Source organism: Poecile atricapillus, chromosome 2, assembly GCF_030490865.1.
Source record: "Poecile atricapillus isolate bPoeAtr1 chromosome 2, bPoeAtr1.hap1, whole genome shotgun sequence".
Lineage (NCBI taxonomy): Eukaryota > Metazoa > Chordata > Aves > Passeriformes > Paridae > Poecile > Poecile atricapillus.
The window spans coordinates 126,890,514-126,912,645 of record NC_081250.1 but is presented as its reverse complement, the minus strand read 5'-3'; the positions used below and the strand labels follow the sequence as shown (position 1 = coordinate 126,912,645).

The following is a 22,132-nucleotide window of genomic DNA, read 5'->3' as shown; positions in this document are numbered from 1 at the left end:
GACAGAAAAGGACTCTGAAGTAGTGCAAGTTTTCTGCACCAATGATATCAGTGAAAACACTATTGAACAACTTTCCAGGTGAACATCTCCCTCACATACTGTGGATGGAGTATATAGAGCACAAGAGTAAAAAATAATATTTCTGCCTGTAGAGAACTGATGGAGTTCTTACACCCTGCTCACTATTACCACTATTTATTAATTTTTACACGTTATGGACCAAAGGCACAGATTCCAAGCAAACAGTCCTTAACAGCTCCCTCCTACCTTAGCTGAGAGTACCACAGCACAGACATCTCCCCATTAGTGCTGATGGCTCACTCCTGGTGTTTCCATGGCTCAGGTATGGGAACTCAATGCAGGGAGTCAGAGATGAAGCAGGTGCCTGCTTTCTGTCCCCTCCACAAATTTGGAATTTTACCTTTTTATAAGACCGTGCAATCTCTAGATAATTCTCAGCCCTACACACCTCCCCCTGTGTGAAGCAGAGTGGGGCTGTTTCCCCAGCCTGTTGCAGATGCCTCATTCAGTTGTTGGGCTGCCTTTTTTTTATTTTGCTTTGCAACTGTTAATTCCATTCTTAAAGCAAAGAGTCTTCCCAGATTTCAAGGTTGTGCTTTGTCAAAGACTAGTCACTGATGATCAGGATGTTGTTTGTGCTGCCACGGCCTCTGCCTTCAACTTGTGCCCATGTTTTCAAGGCCTTTTTCATCCCACGCTTAAGCTGCACCTCATATCAAGAAGCAGCTGGTATCAAGCTCTGGTTCACACAAGCTTTAATTAACAAATTGATAACAAACCTAGCAGGCCTCACACAGTTGCCCAAAGGCCAGGGCTTTTTACTAGCACTAAGTACTTTTACAGGGCTGCTGGGCACCAAAATGCCCGTCAGTTACACTGTGCCAATGTGCTGAAGCCTGGGTTCTGAACAAGTGATGGTGAATCGGCTTAGGGGCTGCTCTGGTCACCGGAGCAACTGGACTGTGCTTCAGCCACTGCGAGGCACAAGGGCAAGGAGGAAATAGCTCCACCTGGTGACCCAGCGGTCCCCGTGATTTTACTGCTCACGGCTCTCTTTACTAGAGCAGCATGAAAATGCTTCAGAGGATGGGGTAGTTCAGGAACAGTTTTGGGGCTTCTGAGAACAAGCAAATGAAATAAATGCCTGAGTACAGTGGAGATGGTAAAGCCTCCACCATGAAATAACTGTAACATTATATTAACATAAGGCTTATGTTTTGCTTCTACAAGAAGCTCTTAAGTTATTATCTTCTCTATTTCAAAAGCCTGTAGGAAGCCTACTGCTGTGGAGAAAACCAAACTATGCTGCCAAAAAAGCCACTCTAAGTTTCAGTAGTTGCACATTCTCCAAGTGGCAGATTAAGCATGTTTTCAGGTCCAAGAAACATGGGCATGTTGTGACAGGACAAGGGGGTATGATTTTAAACTGAAAGACAGTAAGTTTAGATTAGCCAATAGGAAAAAAACTCCTTACTGTGAGGGAGGTGGTGAGGCACTGGAACATGTTGTCCAGAAAAGGTTGTGAATGCCCCATCTCTGGAAGTGTTCAAGCCCAGGTAGGATGGGGCTCTGACCAACCTGGTCTAGAGTTGAAGGTGTCCCTGCCCATGGCAGGTGTGTTGGAACAGCATGATCTTTAAGGTCCCCTTCAAACCAAGCCCTTCTGTGATTCAACATTCTTGGTTCTCTCATTACAAGAATCTTTACCTCACTGAAGCAAAGCTTCAGGCTCTTGGCTTAGACATTTCCAACTTCCTTTTCCCTTATTAAACATGCCAATTCCTAAAATTTCATGATGCTTTTCATCTATACATGTTTTGACCCATTTTGACAGCAGTTAAAAATAGCCAAAGGTTAGAAATAACTATTTATTATGAAAACAGTATAGAAACATTTTCCTGCTCCCTGAACTATCAAAATATACAACAAAAACTTAATTCTCTAGAAAACAAGGAAAAGTGCATTGTAGTGGATGAAACTGCTTGTGTAATATACATTTTTAGTATAAATATTAATAATCTTTGAAGTCTTGTTGAATATCATTCAGTGCATGTGTAAGTCGTCTTATTTTATTTTCCATGACTTTTTTATTGTTTGCCATTTCTTGCAGAAGCTCCCTCATTTCTTCTTCAACAGAGTAGACCTGAAAAAGCACGGAGATGAAGTAGGATTCTTGCTTTTCTTAATACACCTAAACCCATATAGTCTTGGCAATTTTTAAAACTGCTAAGTAATGCAAGAGTTACATGCTTATATCTTTGAATATGCAATGTATTACTTTTGATACTGGATGCAGTAGCAGATTTTTTTCTTTAAAAAAATGTATTAGTCTCCTGGGTGGTAGAAAGTACTGTATCAATCCAGAAAACTTATTATGGAAAAAAGCACCAGTTGTCATGTTAAGGAAGAATGCAGTAGATGACAGAAGCAGTAACAGTTAAGGTTGGCATGGATGAGTTAAATAGATCTATCTGGCATAGTCATCATTACTCTTGCCTGTATAGATAAGGGAATGTTTAGCTATTGATTCATAACAGCCGCATAGTATGGAGCTTTGCTTGAATATAGAACATTACAATGCACAAGTCTAGAGATTTTCTTGCTGCGCTAAGATTGAGTACTAAACCAGGACTGTTTCCATCCAGAGTCAGCCTGAAATTCAAACAGGAGACTCCCAGGCACCACTCTTGCAGCAGCTGTAGAATAAAAATGCAAATACAATAAACATATAAATTGAGTATTAAAATTACTTTTTCATTTGCTGCTTCAATTTGTTTTTCCTTTTCATTTTTCAGGTGCAAGAGCTCTTCCTGATGTGCTGCCAACACTGACTCAAGTTGTTTTCTGAAAGCATTATCCATTTTATGAAGCTTTTCGACAGCAATCCTAAAAAAAAAAAGATTGAAAAAAAAAATCATAGTCCTGGAAATAACTGCTTTGCTTTGTCAAATTCTGCCTTTGATAAGGTTTTTTATAACTTAGGCATGAAGACAATTATATCTTGGCATTAGAAATGTCCTGTTTTCTCAAGTACAAGTTCTAGCTTTATGCACCGTGTCAGGACCTTTAGCATTCTCTAAGGAGAGTCATTTCATCACTAGCAAAGGATATAAAGATTAGGGCTTGCTACTGTCAACATGGATAAGAACTCCACCTGTTTTCACACATCTTACACTCTTGGTTCCCAAGAAGCGAATGAACTGTGTGATCCTGTGAATGGCCTGTGAGCCTGTCTCTCACAGAAACAGAACAGTGTCTCCTTCACTGGAAAGAAGCATTTCTTTAACTCCAAGTAAATTCTGCTTTTAGGAGATAATTCTTAAATATGTAGGAACAAAAAACAAGGCAAATTTATACAATCGATTTACAACAAAATTCTGAAACAAACCAGAATTATTAAGAACAAAAATATCGGTTTCACTACTGATCTTCTAACAATTCCAAACCCCAATACTACTGACTATTTGAGGTGGTTTGTTTTGTTTGGCTTTGTTGTTGTTGATTTTTTTGTGGTTCTGTTTTTTTTTCTTTCTATGCAGTCTTATTAACTAGCTGGTATTTTCTCAAGAATAGCTGGAAGGAAGGAAGAAACATGAGAAGGGGGCCAAAGAATAAAGTAAAAATGACAGTAAGAATCTAAACTTATCACAGGCATTGGTCTAACAAACTTCTCCATCATTCCATAAGCATATGAAATAATTTTCTGGGTGAATATTTGTTTCTGTATGATCTCATATTTAACTATTAATTGATCAAATAACTTGGCAGTAAAAGAGGAACAAGAAAATAAATTAAAAATCTTGCTATTTGAATGGGAAAAGAATGACAGGTAATTCAGAAACAGCCACAGACTGAAACAGTGATTAACAGACACCAAGTTGGGCAGGAGTATTGATCTGCTGGAGGGCAGGAAGGCTCTACAGAAGGGATGGGGGCTGGTTGGGTTGATGGACAAGGCCAATTGTATGAGGTTATTTTCAAAGAAAATGGAAGTTAAGAAGTTCAGATGCCAAATGCTGGAACTGAATGCCAGTTCTATGAAGTAAGTTACCTCAACAGCAAGAATTCCTTCTAGGCCAAGTTTGTAATTGGGCTCACCAAGTAGTTAAAAAGGTATTACACATTCTTTTACCACTTAAATCAAGCATTTTTGCAGAGTTATTAATAATGCTACTCTATAATAACTGAGTACTCACAAAATAAACTATTAAAGTGTTCACCTTTGAGTTTGAAGGCTTTTATTTCTCTCTTCAATCAGCTTCTTCTCTTTGAAATCAAAGTTCTCCTTCATTTGTTTAACCTGCACCTCCAGCTGGCTTAATAGCTCTCCTTTACCTTGCCACCTCTTTTTCAGTGCACTGAAAATAAAATGTACGTATTTACAATGAATGTAAATACCACTTCTTAGGAAGGCAGAAAAGCTTTTCATGCTTCTATTTTTCCTCATTTCTGTGAGTTTTAATAGCGAGTACTCTCTGACTACAGAACAAAGCAGTGTTGTATACAATGATACCAAAGAATTATTGTGATTTGCATGTATCACCTGTGTGCATTCTTAATGTCATCAAGTTCTACTTCTTTTTCTTCTAGCAGTTGCTTTAATTCCTCTTTTCTTTCATTTTGCCTTTCTATTTTTTCTATTAGTTTTTCACATTCAGCAGCTTTTTCATCCAACTGTACTCGAAGCAATTTCTGAGCTTCCCAATTTTCTTCATGGTGTTTCTTGATTTGCTTATCTTTTTCTAGTAAGCCCTTTAGAAGATAAATATTTTAGAACACATAAACTCCCTTTACTGTTACCCCTGTGTAACAATGTGTTTAGTCTACGATGGAATAAAGCAGAGAACATTAAAGTTTACTCTTCTGAATGTATGAAGAACACTTAGTAAAGTAATACTCAGTTACTTAATCTTCCTCTAAAAGAATTCTGAATTAAAAAAAAGTCATCAAAACATAAATCTGAAGTTGAAAGCAAGATAATAAAAAAGTTATTTTAAATTCTTATTCTACATAAAATTTGAATAAACAACTTATATGTAAGTCACTGAGTTCACAATCTGTATCAATTAGTAATGCATCTGACGTAACATGCTATAGAATTTTGACTAATTAGCTAAAGTTTTAATTCCTTAAATGAGGCAAATGGAATTACTGGGACAAAACATATTACCTCTGCTGCCAAAATAGTGTTTTGCAAGAACAAATAAAGAAAAAATATTTATGTTGTAAAATAAATGTGAAGCAAACTTAAAAATTGTTTTTCCTTTTCTTTTAAACACTCAGGAAGAATTATGCTATCCTAGTTTCACCTCTCTCAAAATCATTATCGAGACTAAACTGAAGCAAGGCAAAGAGAATAAAATCTGTACATAAATATGGTTCAATGAGAGATTCGAAGCAGCATCACTGTGCATCAATTTAATAAAGAGCTCTCTTCTGCTCTCAGTGAAATGAATTGCCACTGACAGCCTGATTGTGATTTGTGAGTGCAGACCCAGCTTTTATCACAGGCTTTGTGATAGCTAAAATTAAGACTTACAGTGAAAGTTAAGTACACAAATTGTCAGATATGGCACTTACTTCTTTTAATCTCCTAATTGTTTCTGTCTGATCATCCACAATTTTGTTTTTAATTTTTATGGTATCACTGTCCTGTTCCTTTTGCTTTTTTAAAGTGTCAATCTCATTTGTTAAAACTTCAATTTTTGCCTCCAGTTTCCCCCGATCTTGTGCAAGATGAGCTCCTGGACAAAAGAAGATATTCACATTACAACAGAAACTCATTTTATACATGATTTCAAGATGTGGAATGTTGGGAGATTGGGCTGGTGAAGGTGAGAACTTTACAAACCAAAGTATTGACTGTTCTCCCCACTGGAAACACTGTAGGGATTTAATCTGTAGGTAGGTAACTCTTAAGAGGAAATGCAGAACTGAAAGTCTGTGTTTTATCCTTTTTGAAAACTTCTCTGAAAAATAGTTGACAATAATTCTTACAGACCCCGAAAGACCACAAGGTGGTGCTGAGTCACAGGAATAGAGAAAAATGCCCAAACTTTTTTTTTCTCCCAGCATTTAACATTCTTTTAAGATACGTACTGAAATTTCCATATTAGACTTCCCTGCTAGACAAGAAGCATTACATAACATTATTTACAGATCCTTGCTTTTTGAGCTTCATGTTTAAAAGTTCTTTGTACAACTTTATGGTATTTTCACATTTTCAGGAAACAGATAACTGTATTCACAGTTGTCTCCCACAATTGCTGTTATAGATCCTGTACTAGCCCATGTGCCACAGAACATTTATTTTTGCACATCATCTTTACAACTGGGTAAGATCAGGAAGGCACCCAAGGACCCTGTCATGATTAAAACTATACTGGAGTGTTTATTTGAAATGTAAGATATTGAACAACAAAATTTTTTCTGCAAAAGAAAAAACCCCACTATTTTACCCTGTTCTGCCAACTCCTGCCCCCATATTTTTCTTTCCATTTTTAATCCATCAATCACAGATTCCTGGGCTGTAAGCTGGGAAATAAGTTTTCCATTTTCTTTTTTTAGAAGTTCAACTTCAACAGCCTTTTGTTTGTTCTCCTCAATCACAGTTTCAAGCTCTCCAGTTCGACACTGTGTGAACAAACATTGGGAAAAGACAGAAAAGATAATTTAAAACAACAGTCAAAATTTCAAATCAATACTAAGGGGTTAGGAAAGTAATCCTTATATACACCAAATTAAGGTAACTGAAAAATATGGTGCTTGCATTCAGGGTTCTATCTGCATCTCATTCCAGTTGTGAAACACAAATGTTTGCTTCAAATAGACATACTTCAATCCCAGGAAACTATAAAGCTGACTTCTAAATACCCACTCTAAAATATCAATGTCATCATAAAAACCTGCTCAGAATTATAAATGCACAAGTCAAGAAAAGCAAAAGAGAAAGTAAAGACATCAGAAACTGAATCAGAAGAAGACAGAAGTTGGGATGTACTTTCACTTCCAATGACATACATTTATCTTCTATTATCTAAGCTACTTTTTGTTTTATAGATTACAGCTATTTAATATAGGTATTTTTCAATTTTGTTCTTAAAAGCATCACTGACTGGCAGAATCTTATTCTGTACAACAAAAAAATGTTTGGGCACCCTAACAAAAACAACAAAATGTAGAAGGGAGATTAGAAACAGCTGTGCAGGGGTTGTGCTGCACCCAACTATTAGCACAAAGCTGAACTGGATCACACAACCATTCAAAAGTTATATCTTTAAGATTTATAAAAATTATTTATGGATAATAGAATAGTACTAGAATATGTTGCCACAAAGCAACTGTGCCCACAGTATTTAAGATTAAAATTTGACTATTAGTAGATAATGAATCATACTTCTAATGTTATACAACTAGGAGATACTGAGCTGCTAATAACTACACTGCATTATTTGTTCAATTACATTTTTACTTCATATACAGTGACCAGTGCAGAAGCATGTTCCATTTCTTTGAATTTACAAGGGGTCAGGGCTATTAATGTAGTTTTGATTGACCAACTACTACTGCTCACAGCGCAAGGAGTGCACTTTGCAAAACATGAATGAGTCTACATTTTTCTATACGGGGAGCAGTATTTATGAGAAATCGAAGTGCAAGATGCAAGAATAAAGGCTGATGTGCACTACTAGGTTTTAGTGCAATAGGAAACCTGTGTCTTTTAATTAACCAAGCTTGTGTAGAATCATTAACTTTTATAAATGAAACATTACAAAAAATAATCTATGTAGTTGAAATGTTTAGAAACAAGTACCTTTAGATTTGCTGTAACTTCCTCGTTTGATTTTGTTAATTCTGCAGTTTTTGCTTTCTGTTCTTCCACTAAATTTGTCAGGTCTTGGATCAGACTTGCCATGTCTTTTTCCCTTCGTTCCAACTCAAAGAGGGCTTGTTTATGTTCAACTAGATCAGCAGAAGCTTTTTCAAAACCCTGTTTTACCTAAAATTTTATAATACAAGACTTGAAAAATGCTAACTTTTGGAAAAAACAGTGTATATATAAACACAGGTGACATCTGAATTTCACGTGAAAACACAGAAATTCATCTACTGTATATGGAATTAGTGAATATCTGAAACCAGTTTTCTCCTGGTTTGTTCGTGAAACTTCAACTTGAAAAACTGGTTCTACCCAGCTACATATTTGTAAATAAACCCCCAAACCCAACAAAACATAAAAAAAATTTACAAAAAAACCCAATAAAACAAACAAAAAACCAAAACCAAAACAACAAACCTCACACACAGAGCAAAAAAACATCATGGGTGGATGGGAAGCAGAGCAGAAAAAACATACTTGGGAACTTAAAGCAAGGCCTTGATTTAATCTCATTGTTAAAATTGACACTAAAATCTCAAATGAAAGACAAAGTTAATTCAAGCCTTTTTTTCTTGCAACAGAAAGACCTAAAGGGTAAAACCCCTGTCTTTTCTTTCTCCTCTTCTCCCATCTATTTAAAACTTACTCAAAGCAAAGAAAACCAAATTTAAGGGCAAGTATTTAATATTTTATTTAGCATATAAAAAAATGCAAATACTTGCCACAGAAATAAATTTTCTAAGGAATTTAGCAAGCAAATTTTGAATTTGAGTTACAAAATGTATATCCAAAATTCAATTTTGAAAATTTACACAATAAGGAATGGTATTATTAAATGCACTTGTGTATATATATTTAACAATAACCTTATCAATACACAAACCAAAAATTTACTGTAATTGAATATATTTTAATTGAAGGCAAACATATTTTAAAAGAAATTAATAACATCAGATAGGGAGCAGGTTGAAAATTTCTTTTGATTAAGTTCTACATATGAACAAAAATGCTGGTGTTTTTGAGTGCTAACTTGGCATTTGCTGTCATTATTCTAATCACTGACATTCAAACCCTTCTACCAGTATTTCTGCATGAATCCTTGGAGCAAAGATCATAGGGATAAAAAAACAACCTAACAAAACACCAAAAAAACACACCCAGAATATCCACCCAAGCCCAACACGTTTAAGAGAACTGCAACCCCACCTAGTGTGAGATGAAATGTTCTCCTACCTCTTTAAACCTTTTTGATTCGATGGTTAAAGCTAAACGAAATTCATCTTCTAACTCTCTATACTTCTGGTTTGACATGTTAATTTTCTCCTGCAATTCTCTAACATGTTGTTCATCCCTCTGCTGCTGTTTAGCCACTTCTTTTGACAAAGCATCTTGAAATTCAGGTCCATATAAAGCAACTCGGGTTCCAAGTTCTTTCCTGAAATTACCAAGCATACACTTGAGACATGAACTGCAGGATCTCACAATGCTGTTTTAATTCATTTACTTGGTCTTACTGAACAAGGATAACGAATTACGTGATAAATAGGATAAATTCCTTCATCTCACAGCCAGGCTTCAGTCTTCTCTGACAATGGTCCTGGCATGAGGAAAATTCTGTTGACTGCTGTTAAAAATACCCTAAGGAATTTAATTTTTAATTCAAACATTTGTAGAAATTATTCAATTGTGCTTACCCTCAAGTATTCCCTAAAAAAGGGAAATTTTCAAAGAGGAAAACAGCCAGGCACATAACTCACCCTCCACTCAACAAGCAAGATACTGCAGAGGCTGACTGATTTTTTGGAACACTTTGTGTCACTGTAGCATATGCAGCTCCTCAGACAGTAATTCAAATACAATTTTATTTTTATCTGATTATTCCTGGATTACAGATCAAGTATTTAAAATAAAGAATTCAGCCATATTATAAGACAAGAATCTTTCACATGAAAGGCCAGAAGTTGCCTACATGAACTTATGAGTCAGGAATCTACAAGATACTCTTAAATGAGCAGGAAAATGCATGGGAAGACATCTACATTTTTACAAAGACCATCTCTTCCACTAATCAAAAATACCCAAAACAAACCAAACCCATACAAAAACACATCCATACTTAAGAACACATTTAAACAAAACATGCCGGCAACACAAGCATCTCTATTAACTTGTGAAAAGAAAATATTGACCCCGTACCTTTGCTCTTGCTCTCTTAATACAAGAAGTTCATGTAGTTGTTTTACCTTCTCCTTCTGCTGTCGGACAGATATTCGAAGTAACTGTACCTCTCTTTCATTTGCTGATGCTTTAAGCTCTGCTTCTTGAACCTGTTTCATCTATGTCATTCAGACAAGAGCAAGATTTTCTTAAAACTATAATCTAATCTTCATGTTTTATACTAGAACACAAAGGAACAAGTGTTTTCTAAGAGTTTTTTATTTGGGGTTTTTTGTTTGGTTTTGTTTTTCTCTTAATATACTGTAACACTTGAATAAATTTAAGACAAGATGTTTAAAATAAAGTCTTAACTTCCTACAACTCAAAAAGCAACCTTAATAAAAAACCAAGGGCATTTACTTAATTTGTAAAGAACTTCAAGGTGTCCTGCAGAAGTTGAAGAAGTGCACTGGCAGAACGATTTCCTCAATTAGAAACTCATTTATTGTAATACTTTATTAGTTTCAAACATTTTTAGATGTATTCAACATTAACTTCATTTTTTTACCACTCCACTTTTGAAAAAAATCTCAATTTTTCTGATTTGTATAGTTTAGAGTTGCTGAACAGAGCTGCTTCTATAATGATTTTGCAAAAAATGTAGAATCAGTATAAACACCAGATGGCATACTCCACTTTTTCCACTTGCATTTTTCAATGCAAGCTTTTTTGAATAATTCCATTTTATAGACTTAATCCTTTTAAATACAAAACTCTTTTCTGATTCAACATGAAGAAAAAAGATATGAAAAATGTTACAAAAAAGGTTTTGATTACTCATTAAATGGTAATTCAAAATCAGGACACTTCAGAAGGCTGAGTTCTTATGTTCTACGTGTTAAAGCCTTTTCATGAATAGTTTAATGAGTAACTTTTAGATATACCACACTGTATTCTTTAGTTTTGTGGAAGAAGTGAAGCAATTCTCTCCTAAATTGAAGCACTTAAAAATGTCAAGCAAGAACACATTTTGACAAAAATGCCAAGGAAGAACAAGGGAATAGGGTATGCATGTAGATGCACAGTAAACTTACTCATCTTGAATCCCTCCAAAAAGTCATCTAGTAATGCTGCCTGAAGGCCTTAGAAACTGGTGGCTATGTGGAGTAACCATAATTTACCTCTGAAAGTAATTGCCAGGAGGTACAGTGAGAAAGCCCTATAAAATATTCTAGAATTTCTTAATCTTGGAATTGATAAAATAGGCCAGAGGTATATTAAATCTGAACATTCAGAAAGAGGATTTAGTTTTGAGACCATCATGATTATTCTTTGAAATTATTAAGGAGTATTTGCTACAGGATCTTAAAGACAAGAACAAAGACCGTCCCTTAATAATGGGAGATTACTTATTTCTACAAAGTCATTGAAGGAAAAATAAAAACCTCATACATCAATAAGGTGTTTCCATTCTTTTAGGACAGAAAAAACCACACACATATTTACAAATCCCACTCTCCTGTTCTCCAAATCACTAAATCTAGTACTTTTCAAACTGACAGGTAGATAACTGATCTAAACAGAAGGTCACTTCTAGATTCCATGACAACTTCCAGGGTAAGGAAGAAATGAAAGAGCCACTCAAGTGCCCAAACAGAAGCCTAAAGTAGAGGGTGTTTTGGATGGTACTTTGCAGTTTGTCTATCAGCACACTCTATGATTCTCATTACTTTCAGGGAACCTGAACAACAACACTTCCTAGAGCACCATACTATCAGTTCAAAGACTTTTCAGGATGGATGTGTTCAGATTAATTTTCTCTAAGTTCAGTGACACAGGAATGGACTAACATGGTAATATAAACAAACAAAATAAATAAATATTGGAGGACACTTAAAATTCAGCAATTAATTTTTCAGAAAGAAATAGTGGCAGTATCTGGTCCAACATCTTGATCTTATATATTTGTATACACAACAAAGATCCTCTGACTACTAAATTATCATTATCTTCTCCAGCTGTAAAAACAAAACCAAAAAATCCCAAACAAACAAACACACACAAAACATCACACAAACTATAACGTTCTCAGCAATTACTGGTTTGTTCTGGTTGTAATTAAAAACATCTAATTCTTTAGATCAGCAAAACAGAACCACTAGATTTCCACTCCAGTAGTAAGATGTCTATTGATTTTAGCAACTTTAAAAACTTGTCTTTGTCACTCTGTATTTTCAGAAAATATCAACTCTCAGTGTTAAATACATAGGACTTTTCTCCTTTATCTTAAGACCACCATTTATAAAATACATTAATTGACAATTAAAATGGATACCTGTTGTTAAATACTACTATGCAGAAAAAAAGCCCCAGGTTTTATTGTGGACAACTCAGACTCAGTGCTGGTAAAATCTAGTATTTCTTTGTATTCAGGACTATGATAGCCACCCTGTTGCCATTGCATTATTTACTCATGAAAAATACTGACCTCTACTGCTCGCTGCTGCAATCTCTGTGTCTCCATCTTGGATAGTGTCTCTTCTAAAGCTTGCATGGACTTCTGGTATGCTGCCTCTTTATTTCTTGCCTGATTTAACTCATTAGTAAGTCTTTCAGTTTCACCTTTCAACTGCTGGACATCTGCTTGCAGTCTTGCTTTGGCATCTCTCTCTTTCAATATCAATTCCTTTAACCTGAGAATAAACACAATAAAGTTGCATTACAAACATTTTACTTAGAAGTTTGATGCCAAATACATTGAGAAAAAGGCATTAGTAGCTGTTGTAGTGACATATCTTGTTTACCACTGAGTTTTACTATTTACAGCATTGCCACATAAAACTGTCTAAAGACACGTAAACTATTACTTAAGTCATGTGTAGCATTACTATATGAAAATTCATTTTAAAAAACCTGAGATGGAGACAACCTCATAGATACAACCTTTAGGAAATGATTCCAGTATTACTTTGCTTTACAAGGAACATAATAAGCGTCCAACAGAAGATGGTATAAATGTAGATGGGTATAAAATAAAGGTAGGAAGTGAACCTAAAACAAATAGGGAAAAGGGGAAATATTCACAGTCAGTCATCGATGGTAACTCAGGAAGCATGTAGCTTGGTTTTTCCTAAAAGAAAGAAGATGTGGCTTTGTTAAATACAATGCAGTTATGAAAAAGACAAATGGAGCAGACATCTCCAAAAATGAATTTTTTTGTAAAAAAGGCTGCTGCTCAGAACACACAAGCATGGTGACAACCATCTCTCTGAAGATGTGCTAGTCCTGTCCTGCCCTACGGGCCAACTCTTGCCTGCCAGAAACATTTTTGTTCTAATGTGCTGTGCAGATAAAAGCAAAGACCACTCTAGGTATATGTGGAAAGGAAGACTGGGACAGAAGAAGAAGGCAGAAGTTACGATATGGGACAGCTACTAGAGCTTGAAGTGAAGGTACAGTTATGATACAGATTGCTTGGAAAGTAATGTCTAGAAATGGAGGAAAGTGGCATACTGATATTATTCTACAAGAACAGGAAGAAAGCTGCAGAAGGGAATTTCACTAGGTAATACTGAGACAAATTCTAGCAGTTTCTTGATGCCTTATTTTCCAAGTATATTGTTTAAAGCTGTCCTTGTTTCTTAAGCCTACAAAAGGAATTATTGGAAACTAAAAAAACCCACCAAAACAAACTCTTAGACTACAGCACTGTTTCCCTACCTGTCTCTAGTGTAAACAGCCATACTCTGAATATTCTTTTCTTCTTTTGAATGCTTCTGTAGCTCACTGATATACTCTAATAATTTCTTCTCTGCTTGCTCTGCTTTCCACCTCCTTTCTTTCTCCTGATCCAGCTCTTGAATCAGTACCTTAGCAAGAATGTGATAAGCATGAACTTACTGAGAAACATTCAAGCGTAGCCAAAAATGACAAACAGTATTTATAACTGAACAAGAAAAGAAATTGGCAAGAACAATACTTTTTTGTCTTTCTGGAATTCATGGATGATGGAACAAAGTGCAAGCAACCAGGCCAAAAAATCCCATTAAACTGAAAAAAAAAACAAACATCCTCTCCCAGTTGACACTATAAGAACTCCACTACTTTTGATAATATCTACATGGAATTATTTCTGTCACCTGCAGTATTTGTTTGACCAGGAGACATATGTTTGGCTTTGGATGAAGATATACTCATATTTAACTTGAAGTGATGCAAAACCTACTTGGTATGTTGATTCCTCTATGGGATTTGATTTACATTCTTCTACTTTTTCCATATTGCTCTGTCTTCCAGTTAGTATTTCAGTCTTTCTTCCCACTACTTTAAAATGACAGTCTTTCTGACTGGAGCATGGACACTTAGAGGAACTCTTCTTCTCTCCTCTATAAGCAGAGTTTAAACAGTAACTTTTAAATGAAAAGAAATTACATTTCTGTGCAGCAGCTGAATAGTAGAGAGTTCAAAACCAATTTGAAAATAATTTGCAATCAGACCATAGTAACAGCTAAATTCAAATATTCAGCTCTAAAAAGGTACTTACAACTAGTAGATGCTACCTAAAACCATCTCAAGACCACATACACATGAAATAATTTTATGAGAGTAGAGTAGTTGTAGAGCTGCAGCAGGTGACTGAACAAATATATTCCAATTTGTATTGTGTTCTACTCATCACTTCTGACATTTACTATATAAATCAAACAAATCACGATGGCATCCTCAGCTTCATCAAAGATATATATTCTTGACCACTGTTCTGACACCATGAATCTTTTATTTTTTCAGTTCCATCTGTGGAGAATTCTTTTGTCACCACAATTTAAAATAAAAATAGAAATATAAGCTGTTAGGATTTTGGAAGTGTTGTTTTGGAATCTTCAATTTCCTTCTCATCTGAAGAAAGAAACAGCAAATATGGGGAAACAACTGAATGAAGCCTCAGTAGCCACTCATTTTCAGAGCACTATTAACTGACCTGATTTACTCAACCTACCACTTTCAGTGACATGTTTCAAATTAAAACTATCTTAATGCTGGAAATATTCAGTTTAATTAATTTTGGCTTCATATAGTAAACACTGGGATACCTGTCAGTTATTTTCTTCTTTAGATGACTTGCATGACCTTTTGCAGATAAGGCAGTTTTACGGTAAGTGGGGATCTTGCTTCCTTTCATGACCATTCTGTTGTTCTCTTTTCCACTCTCATTTTCACTCTCAGAAGTTGGATCTGTGTCTCTCTTAGCTTTGAGAACACTTGGAGCAGCTTCCTGTCTTGAATTATCAGATACCTAAGAAGAAATCAAAGTTTTAGATATAAATTTTACAATTTCTGATTGGCTAATTTCCAACACTTATTCATGTGCTATTTTAAAAAAAGTTCACACAAAATAATTTTGACAAAAACTAAACAATTGCTTCCAGTTCTTTACTTTTCCATTTACTTTCCATTCCCTACTTGCTGAAATATTTTGTTGTTTTAAAGCTAAAATAAACCCAGAATGCTTGAGAACATAGTTGTTTCCTTTTGAAATACCCAAACCTTCGTAAAATCCTTAGGCAGCTGGTGAAAAAAGTAAAACAAACACAGTACTTAAAAACCAAAAAAGCCTTGCAAACATCACCTACCAAACAAACCTGGCAAACTTACGTTATTTAACAACACAAACTGTATTACATGACAAACATATCAGACCAAGTTGACCTATTGGTGAAATTAATTTTCACCAACGGTATAATCCAGGCACTTTGGTGCATTTCATGTTTTACTTTGGTTCAGTTAGCATAGCGATGGTTTCAGGACTGTGATTTTTATTCACTATGGTTTTTATACTGTATGGAATGATTCATTATACAAAGTGCAACCCTCAGTTTTAAAGACTTGTTTTTATTCTATTACCAGCTTCTCAAAATGATTAAGAACACATTAGCACAGTCAGCCCATACATACCAGTAGAAATGCTGGTATAAAAGTAAAATTTGTTTCAGCAAATTTTTCATTATCAGAAAGGTGCACCTTACAAACAAAACTTGCTGCGCCATCACAGAAAAAAAATCACCTTTTGCAGAATCTGTAAAATCTGATCTTCTATTTTTTTAATCCTCATCTCACTATATATTTTATCAAGCTCGGTCTTCTCAGGTTCAGAAGATGAGACAAGCTCTGTGGAGGAGCTGGTAGCACCTTGCACTGGTATCCTCGTACGCTGCCGAAACTGAGCCAGCGCCTGGTCGATGTGTGGTGTTGCCAGCAGTAAGGGAACATTGTTCTATCAGAACAAAAGACAACCCCTGTAGCATTAATATGTTGCATGCAATATAAAAATAGAACATGTCAGTTTTAAAACCAGTACACACAAACCTGATCTTGGGAAGAAGGGCACCCAGGTGAAATCAAAGAGTCCAAAACGTCTTCTGAACACTGCAAATCTGAACAGTTTTCTTCTGCCAGGTCCACTGATTCACCAGAAATATTTCTTCCATCTAGAGCTGTTAGCTGGGGCAATGACTGAAGAACAGTTTCTCTATAACCTCGAGAAAAAGACCACAGTTAAATTGAAATCAACTTTCCAAGGGGGTGTATTTTAGGTACCTCATAATCTTAAATGATTCACTGCATTTTTAATGTAAGAAAAAAAGTAGTGAGTAATCTATAATTGTCTCACCTTTCCCCACTCAAGGCTTTCAACAGACAACATTACAAATTAAATCAACTGGGAAGCTGCCTGCCTAGTCCTGATCTACACAGAGATTTCCCAGCCACCATCAGCACACTGTAATTGCACAGACAACCACTCAATAGCAGCCTACTGCATACAAACTATTGTACCGAGTGGAAGGGCAGACAAATGTAATGGAAAAGCAAGTTCTGAAAGGGCTTAGGCAACTTCATCCTTTGTCAGTGAATGAAATAAGGTGTTATGAAACTGTAAACCAATTAATTTAGCATTTTTAATTTATTAGAATTTGGGCTGCTGAACACAGCAGTTTTGAAGCTGCCACCAAAGACATAGATATGAAGAAGTACATAAACTCTTGCAGAAGAAAACTAGTGGCATTTTCTAAGTTAATCAGATAATGTTAGTAGTCCTGTTTCTGTAGTGCCTGAATGTATTTGTAAAACATGATGAGGACCTTTAAAAACATTACTTAAAACCTTATTTGGCTTTCCTCAATAACTTCTGATGTTTCTTTTGAACTGTACGTACATTACACCCGTATCAACTGTATGCTCATGATATGGTTACTATTTTGTATTGTTTTAATTCCTACTGTCCTACTCCTTGTAATGAAATTATCTTTGAACTCTTGCAAAAGCATCAGTCCTCCTCTTCTACCTTCCTGTAAGAGATTTTACTCTCTTATAAATAAAAAACCTGCTCCAATAGAGAATGTTAAAATTTAACTTGTTTGAACTTAGAGTGTAACATTTTAATGGCCTGAATAATGGACCCTCAAACCAGAAGCTCTAACACAACTAAAAGTGATGTATCCATATGCATTCTCCAACTTGTCTCCATGCTGCCTAGTGAAACACCTGTCACCTATTTGGATGAAAATGCTAATTACTGCAGAGGATCCTAAGGTCTGTCACTGCTGACCAAAGCAGAGGGAAAAGAAGGAAAAGCTGTCACTGACATTTCTCTCGTGGTCCTTATCAGTAGCAGACTGTCCACATCCTGTGCCTGCTCTCTGTCTGCACAGTTCAGTATCTTTAAGTACATTATTGGAGTTCTCCACCTATCCAGCTTATATTAATACTCCTGTCCTTCCACTACACCACGTGGCTCAGAGCTCCATCCAACCTGTCCTTGAACACTTCCAGGGATGGGACATCCACAACCACTCTGAGCAACCTGTTCCAGTGCCTCACCACCCTCCACAGTAGAGATTTTTTTCCTAGTATCTAATCTAAACCTACTCCAGTTTGAAGATATTCCTCCTCATCATGGAGTAGTGACCTGTAGTCCTGTCACTACATGCCCTTGGAAAGAGTATCTCTCCTCCTTTTGTAGACTCCTCTCAGGTGTAGCAAAGACACAGGCTGAACAATCCCATTTCTCTCAGCCCTTCCTCACAGAAGAGATGCTCCATCCCTCTAATCATGTTGGTGGCCCTCTTCTGCACTCACTAGTGAAAGTGTTGAGCCTTATCAGAGCATACAAGTTACAATTTTGAGAATATGTTGCGGGGGAAAAAACGGATTTTTTTTAATGGGAAATTAATTAATTTTGACAGAATGTAGATTTCTACAGGCTGATCAGATTATGAATGAATTTGCAAGCTTCAGAAAACAGCTCATAGCTGAAAGGAAATCACTGATCTAATGATCACAAATTATCTATGCAAGATCAGATCCATACCTGCTGTGTGACAAACTGGATTGGCTTTTCCATTTTTTTCCAGTGTGAGGTATGCCAAACTGTGCAGCCCCTTTGTGCACTGAAGTAAGTGATTAATATTGTTTACACAGTTGCTGTGAAGGTCAATGTGGCTAATCTTATGTCTCGTTCCATGAAGGGATTGAAATCCTGGAAATTTCAGGGAAAAAACCAAATAAACACAAAGTAATGTTGTCTGCTACAGTCCTAGACTATGGGGTTTAGAACATATTGTTAAAAAATATTCAGTAAATAAGAGATCATAACTAGAAATGAGAGAACAACACTTGTTCCATATCCTTGTCTACATGTCAATTACCTATGCTACTCTACCACAAGTACAACACTTAAGTGTACTAGTTATGTGACCTAACTTTAAAGAAACAGATTAATCTCTGACTGTTAAAAAGCATGTAAAAATAAACTTTTTCTTTGAAGTTTCATTTTATAACACAAGGTCATTAACAAAACTGTTACCAATGCTTTTTTTATTTTCCATTACAACTTCTCTTGATTTTGTAGCAAGAAATTGCAACAACTGACTATTTCAACAAAGAGATATAGAAAAGGAATTCTATCTTATATAAAGTTGCATTTTTGTTCTATAAAAATGAAAGATATGAATATTTTGTAGGTAAGTCTAAAACGTTTACTATACTACTTTCTGAACAAGCTTGGCTTCACCAAACACAGAAGAGTAAATTCCAGTTCAGAACAATCTTTAGTTTTAAAAGCTTTAAAGCTGAGAAGAACGGCAATTTCCACCTTTATTAGAATTATTCAGTGAATTGGTACTTGAAGCGCTAGAAACTTCTGAAAATACACTTGACTGTATTTCAAGTTTTTCAAAATTAGAGACAAATGTTTTGTATTGCACAGCACATGGCAATATCACTTACCAGAGAGATCATGTATGTGATTATATGACAAGTTCAGCATAGTTAAATTAAAGAGGTTTTCCAGTCCTAAACAAAATGTGGGGAAAAAACAGAAACAGTAGAATTTTCAAAAGAATTCTCTGCTTTCATCAAATTCAAAGCTTGCAAAGTGAACCTTTAAAGACCATAACTATGAATTATGACTTTAAACTATAATCATAATATAAAAATCTGGTTTTCCTTCTAAATTAATGTATTTTGCTATGCTAAGGCCTACAAAGACTACATATACTCCTCTTAAATTTTACTTTATACAACAGTTAGCATACTAACCCATACTAACTTGGTACAACCTTACTTATACGCAAACATTCCAGAAGTAAACTTTAAGACTTTAAACTTAGAAAACCTTTTTAACTTGCTAAATGGACAGAAATAAACATTGCAGACCCTCCACTTTGGTCAGCAGGTTACAGGACAAGCTCAGGGTGCGCAGCTTAGCCAAGGAACTGAGCCCCTCGATGCGACGGATCTGGTTTGATGACAGATCCAAGTGCTGCAGGTTCCGGAGGTGGTCGAGCCCCTGGATCCTGGCGATGAGGTTACAGTGGGCGTTGAGCGTGTGCAGGTCCGAGTTCAGGGATACATCCCGCAAGCTGCGGAGAGAGGCGCCCACCGTCAGCCGGCCAGCTCGGCCCCGCGCCGCGGCCTCCCCTCACCCCGGCCCGCACTCACCTCTTAACGCCCTTATCTATGAGGCTGAGCTCGCCGGGGATCCCCGCCATCCCGCCGGGCCCCGGTCTGACCGGACCTCGGTTCAAACCTCCCTCGTCCCCACGGCACCGCTCCCCGCCTTAGGCCGGGACGCAACGGCCTCACGGCCCCGCCTCACGGCCCCGCCGCTCCCCGCTCCCGCCGCGGGCAGGCGCGCCCGTGGGAAGCGGCAGCGGGGGACGGGCCCCGTGCCTCCACTGGGCTCCCTGCCGCTTTCCTTGCGCTTCCTGCCGCTTTCCTTGCGCTTCCTGCCGCCTCCTGCCGCTTTTCTTTCGCTTCCTGCCGCTTTCCTGCCGTCTCCTTCTTGCCGCTTTCCTGCCGACTCCTGCCATGGGCCCAGGAAGGGGCCGGGTTTATAGACCGGACTGCTTTGAATTCTTCCCGGGGGAACGTGGGGCGGGGTGCGGGGGGAGTGCTTTGGTGTTTATTAGAGCTCACCTGGTGTTAGAGACTTTCACAGAATCCCAGAATATCCTGAGATGGAAGGAACACCCAGGGATCATCGATGGCCATCCCCAAGAGTCACACCATGTGTCTGAGAGAGCTGTGACCGCTTCCCTGGGGAGCCTGTTCCCGTGCCCAACCACCAAGGGATAATCTCAGTGAGGCTTTCTGAGATCAGGCAGCTTTGTTAAGAGTAAAAAAAATCGTATTAATCTGCTGTTTGGGAGATTCTGTAAATGCCTTTGTTGTACTAGAAATCGTACGCTAGGATGATCAGTAAAAAAAGTTGCATCTGTACTTCAAGATGCTATTTAGTGTAACATTGCTTTTTTTTAAGATAGTGATCCAAATTCAGCTGTACATGACAGAATACAAAGAGAATTGGAAGATCGCTGCATATCAAGAAATATGTGTGCATTCACAGTCAAGGAGATTCAGAAAAAAACCACTGAAATAAAACAAGAAATTACGTTTTTTAACCTTTTGAAACATATGTAATTATGAATTTCCTGATCATGAATACCAGAGAATTAATATTTCAATTATTATTAATTATTAAGAATGCATGGTAAATACATACTACAATTCATTAAATTAATCAATGCAATTTAACATGTTTGCAAGTTTTAGTTAGTAGAGGTGTGCTTCTTGTAGAACCAAAATTTCTGCAAGGTGAAAGTATTTAGTGAGTACTGCAGGGATTTGGAGAAAATGGGAGAATTTTCTTATTGTTATAAGTTACTCTGGAGCTGTAGATTCTGTCACCGACCATGCTGCAAAGCTTCTGTGCGGTGAAGGAAAACCCACTTTAAGTCATTGAAATAATTAATAAAACAGTCTGTGCACATGCCTGTTTTATCCATAGGTTTCTTTTACATGATGTCATATTATATAAACTAACTTTTCAGATGCATTTACTTTGTATTTGTGTGAAAATCCTGCTGTTCAGGCCTGTTTCTTTCAAGTTGGCCCCTATAAAGACATCAGTTTTGTTCACTGCACTGCTGAGCTTTGACCTGCAGGATGAAACTGGTTCTGCAACTTGACTGACAGAAAGTAAGAACTTCACAGTTAGGAGTTTGGGCACTAACATAACCCTTAGGGTCCATGCTAGGCTTCTTTTCAGTTAGTTTTCTTCTTTCTGCCCAATTTTCCCTACATCTTTTAAAAAGAATAGTTGCATTTTTTTTGTACAAAATTCATTGGTTTATGATATATCCACATCTGATTGAAGAGAAGCTCCTAACACAAAATACACCACAGATTGATAAATATGTAGAAAAATCAGCAGTGGGAACTTTCATCCTTCCTCTTTCTGTTCCATAGCCCATGTGCAGAACTGAAAATTATGATACAGCGTCTTTCCCTCACAGCAGTATCTGAAGATTAATGCTATCTTAGGACGTGTGTGAGTACTGGTCTAACAATGAGTGCTCAGGAAAAAACTGTGAATAAAGGTGATCATTTTCTTTTTAGGGTAGTGTTTAATGAATGAAGTATAAACAAGCTCCAATATACCAGTGACTGATGAGATTTTGGCAAAACATACTGGTGATCACAGGTTATCACTGTCCATTTTCTATATGGATGGTGGAA

General features: G+C 36.6%; 1 protein-coding gene across 2 annotated transcripts; it reads right to left on the bottom strand.

The window, feature by feature from the left end:
• Nucleotides 1-1,912: 1,912 nt before the first annotated feature.
• Nucleotides 1,913-20,350, bottom strand: LRRCC1 (leucine rich repeat and coiled-coil centrosomal protein 1). Of its 2 annotated transcripts, XM_058833384.1 has the most exons (19): nucleotides 20,054-20,350; nucleotides 19,769-19,974; nucleotides 19,340-19,405; nucleotides 18,423-18,590; nucleotides 16,421-16,590; nucleotides 16,119-16,328; nucleotides 15,148-15,350; nucleotides 14,283-14,442; nucleotides 13,778-13,926; nucleotides 12,546-12,750; nucleotides 10,097-10,236; nucleotides 9,134-9,335; nucleotides 7,835-8,020; nucleotides 6,480-6,654; nucleotides 5,602-5,765; nucleotides 4,565-4,773; nucleotides 4,242-4,379; nucleotides 2,772-2,907; nucleotides 1,913-2,164 (listed from the first exon to the last, which is right to left on the bottom strand). In XM_058833384.1, exons 1-19 carry the CDS (start codon nucleotides 20,101-20,103, stop codon nucleotides 2,033-2,035), a joined length of 3,069 nt encoding a protein of 1,022 aa, XP_058689367.1. In that variant the 5' UTR covers nucleotides 20,104-20,350; the 3' UTR covers nucleotides 1,913-2,032. The 2 variants fall into 2 exon arrangements, with proteins under 2 accessions (XP_058689367.1, XP_058689368.1); XM_058833385.1 differs by lacking the exon at nucleotides 4,242-4,379.
• Between the last annotated feature and the right edge of the window lie 1,782 nt (nucleotides 20,351-22,132).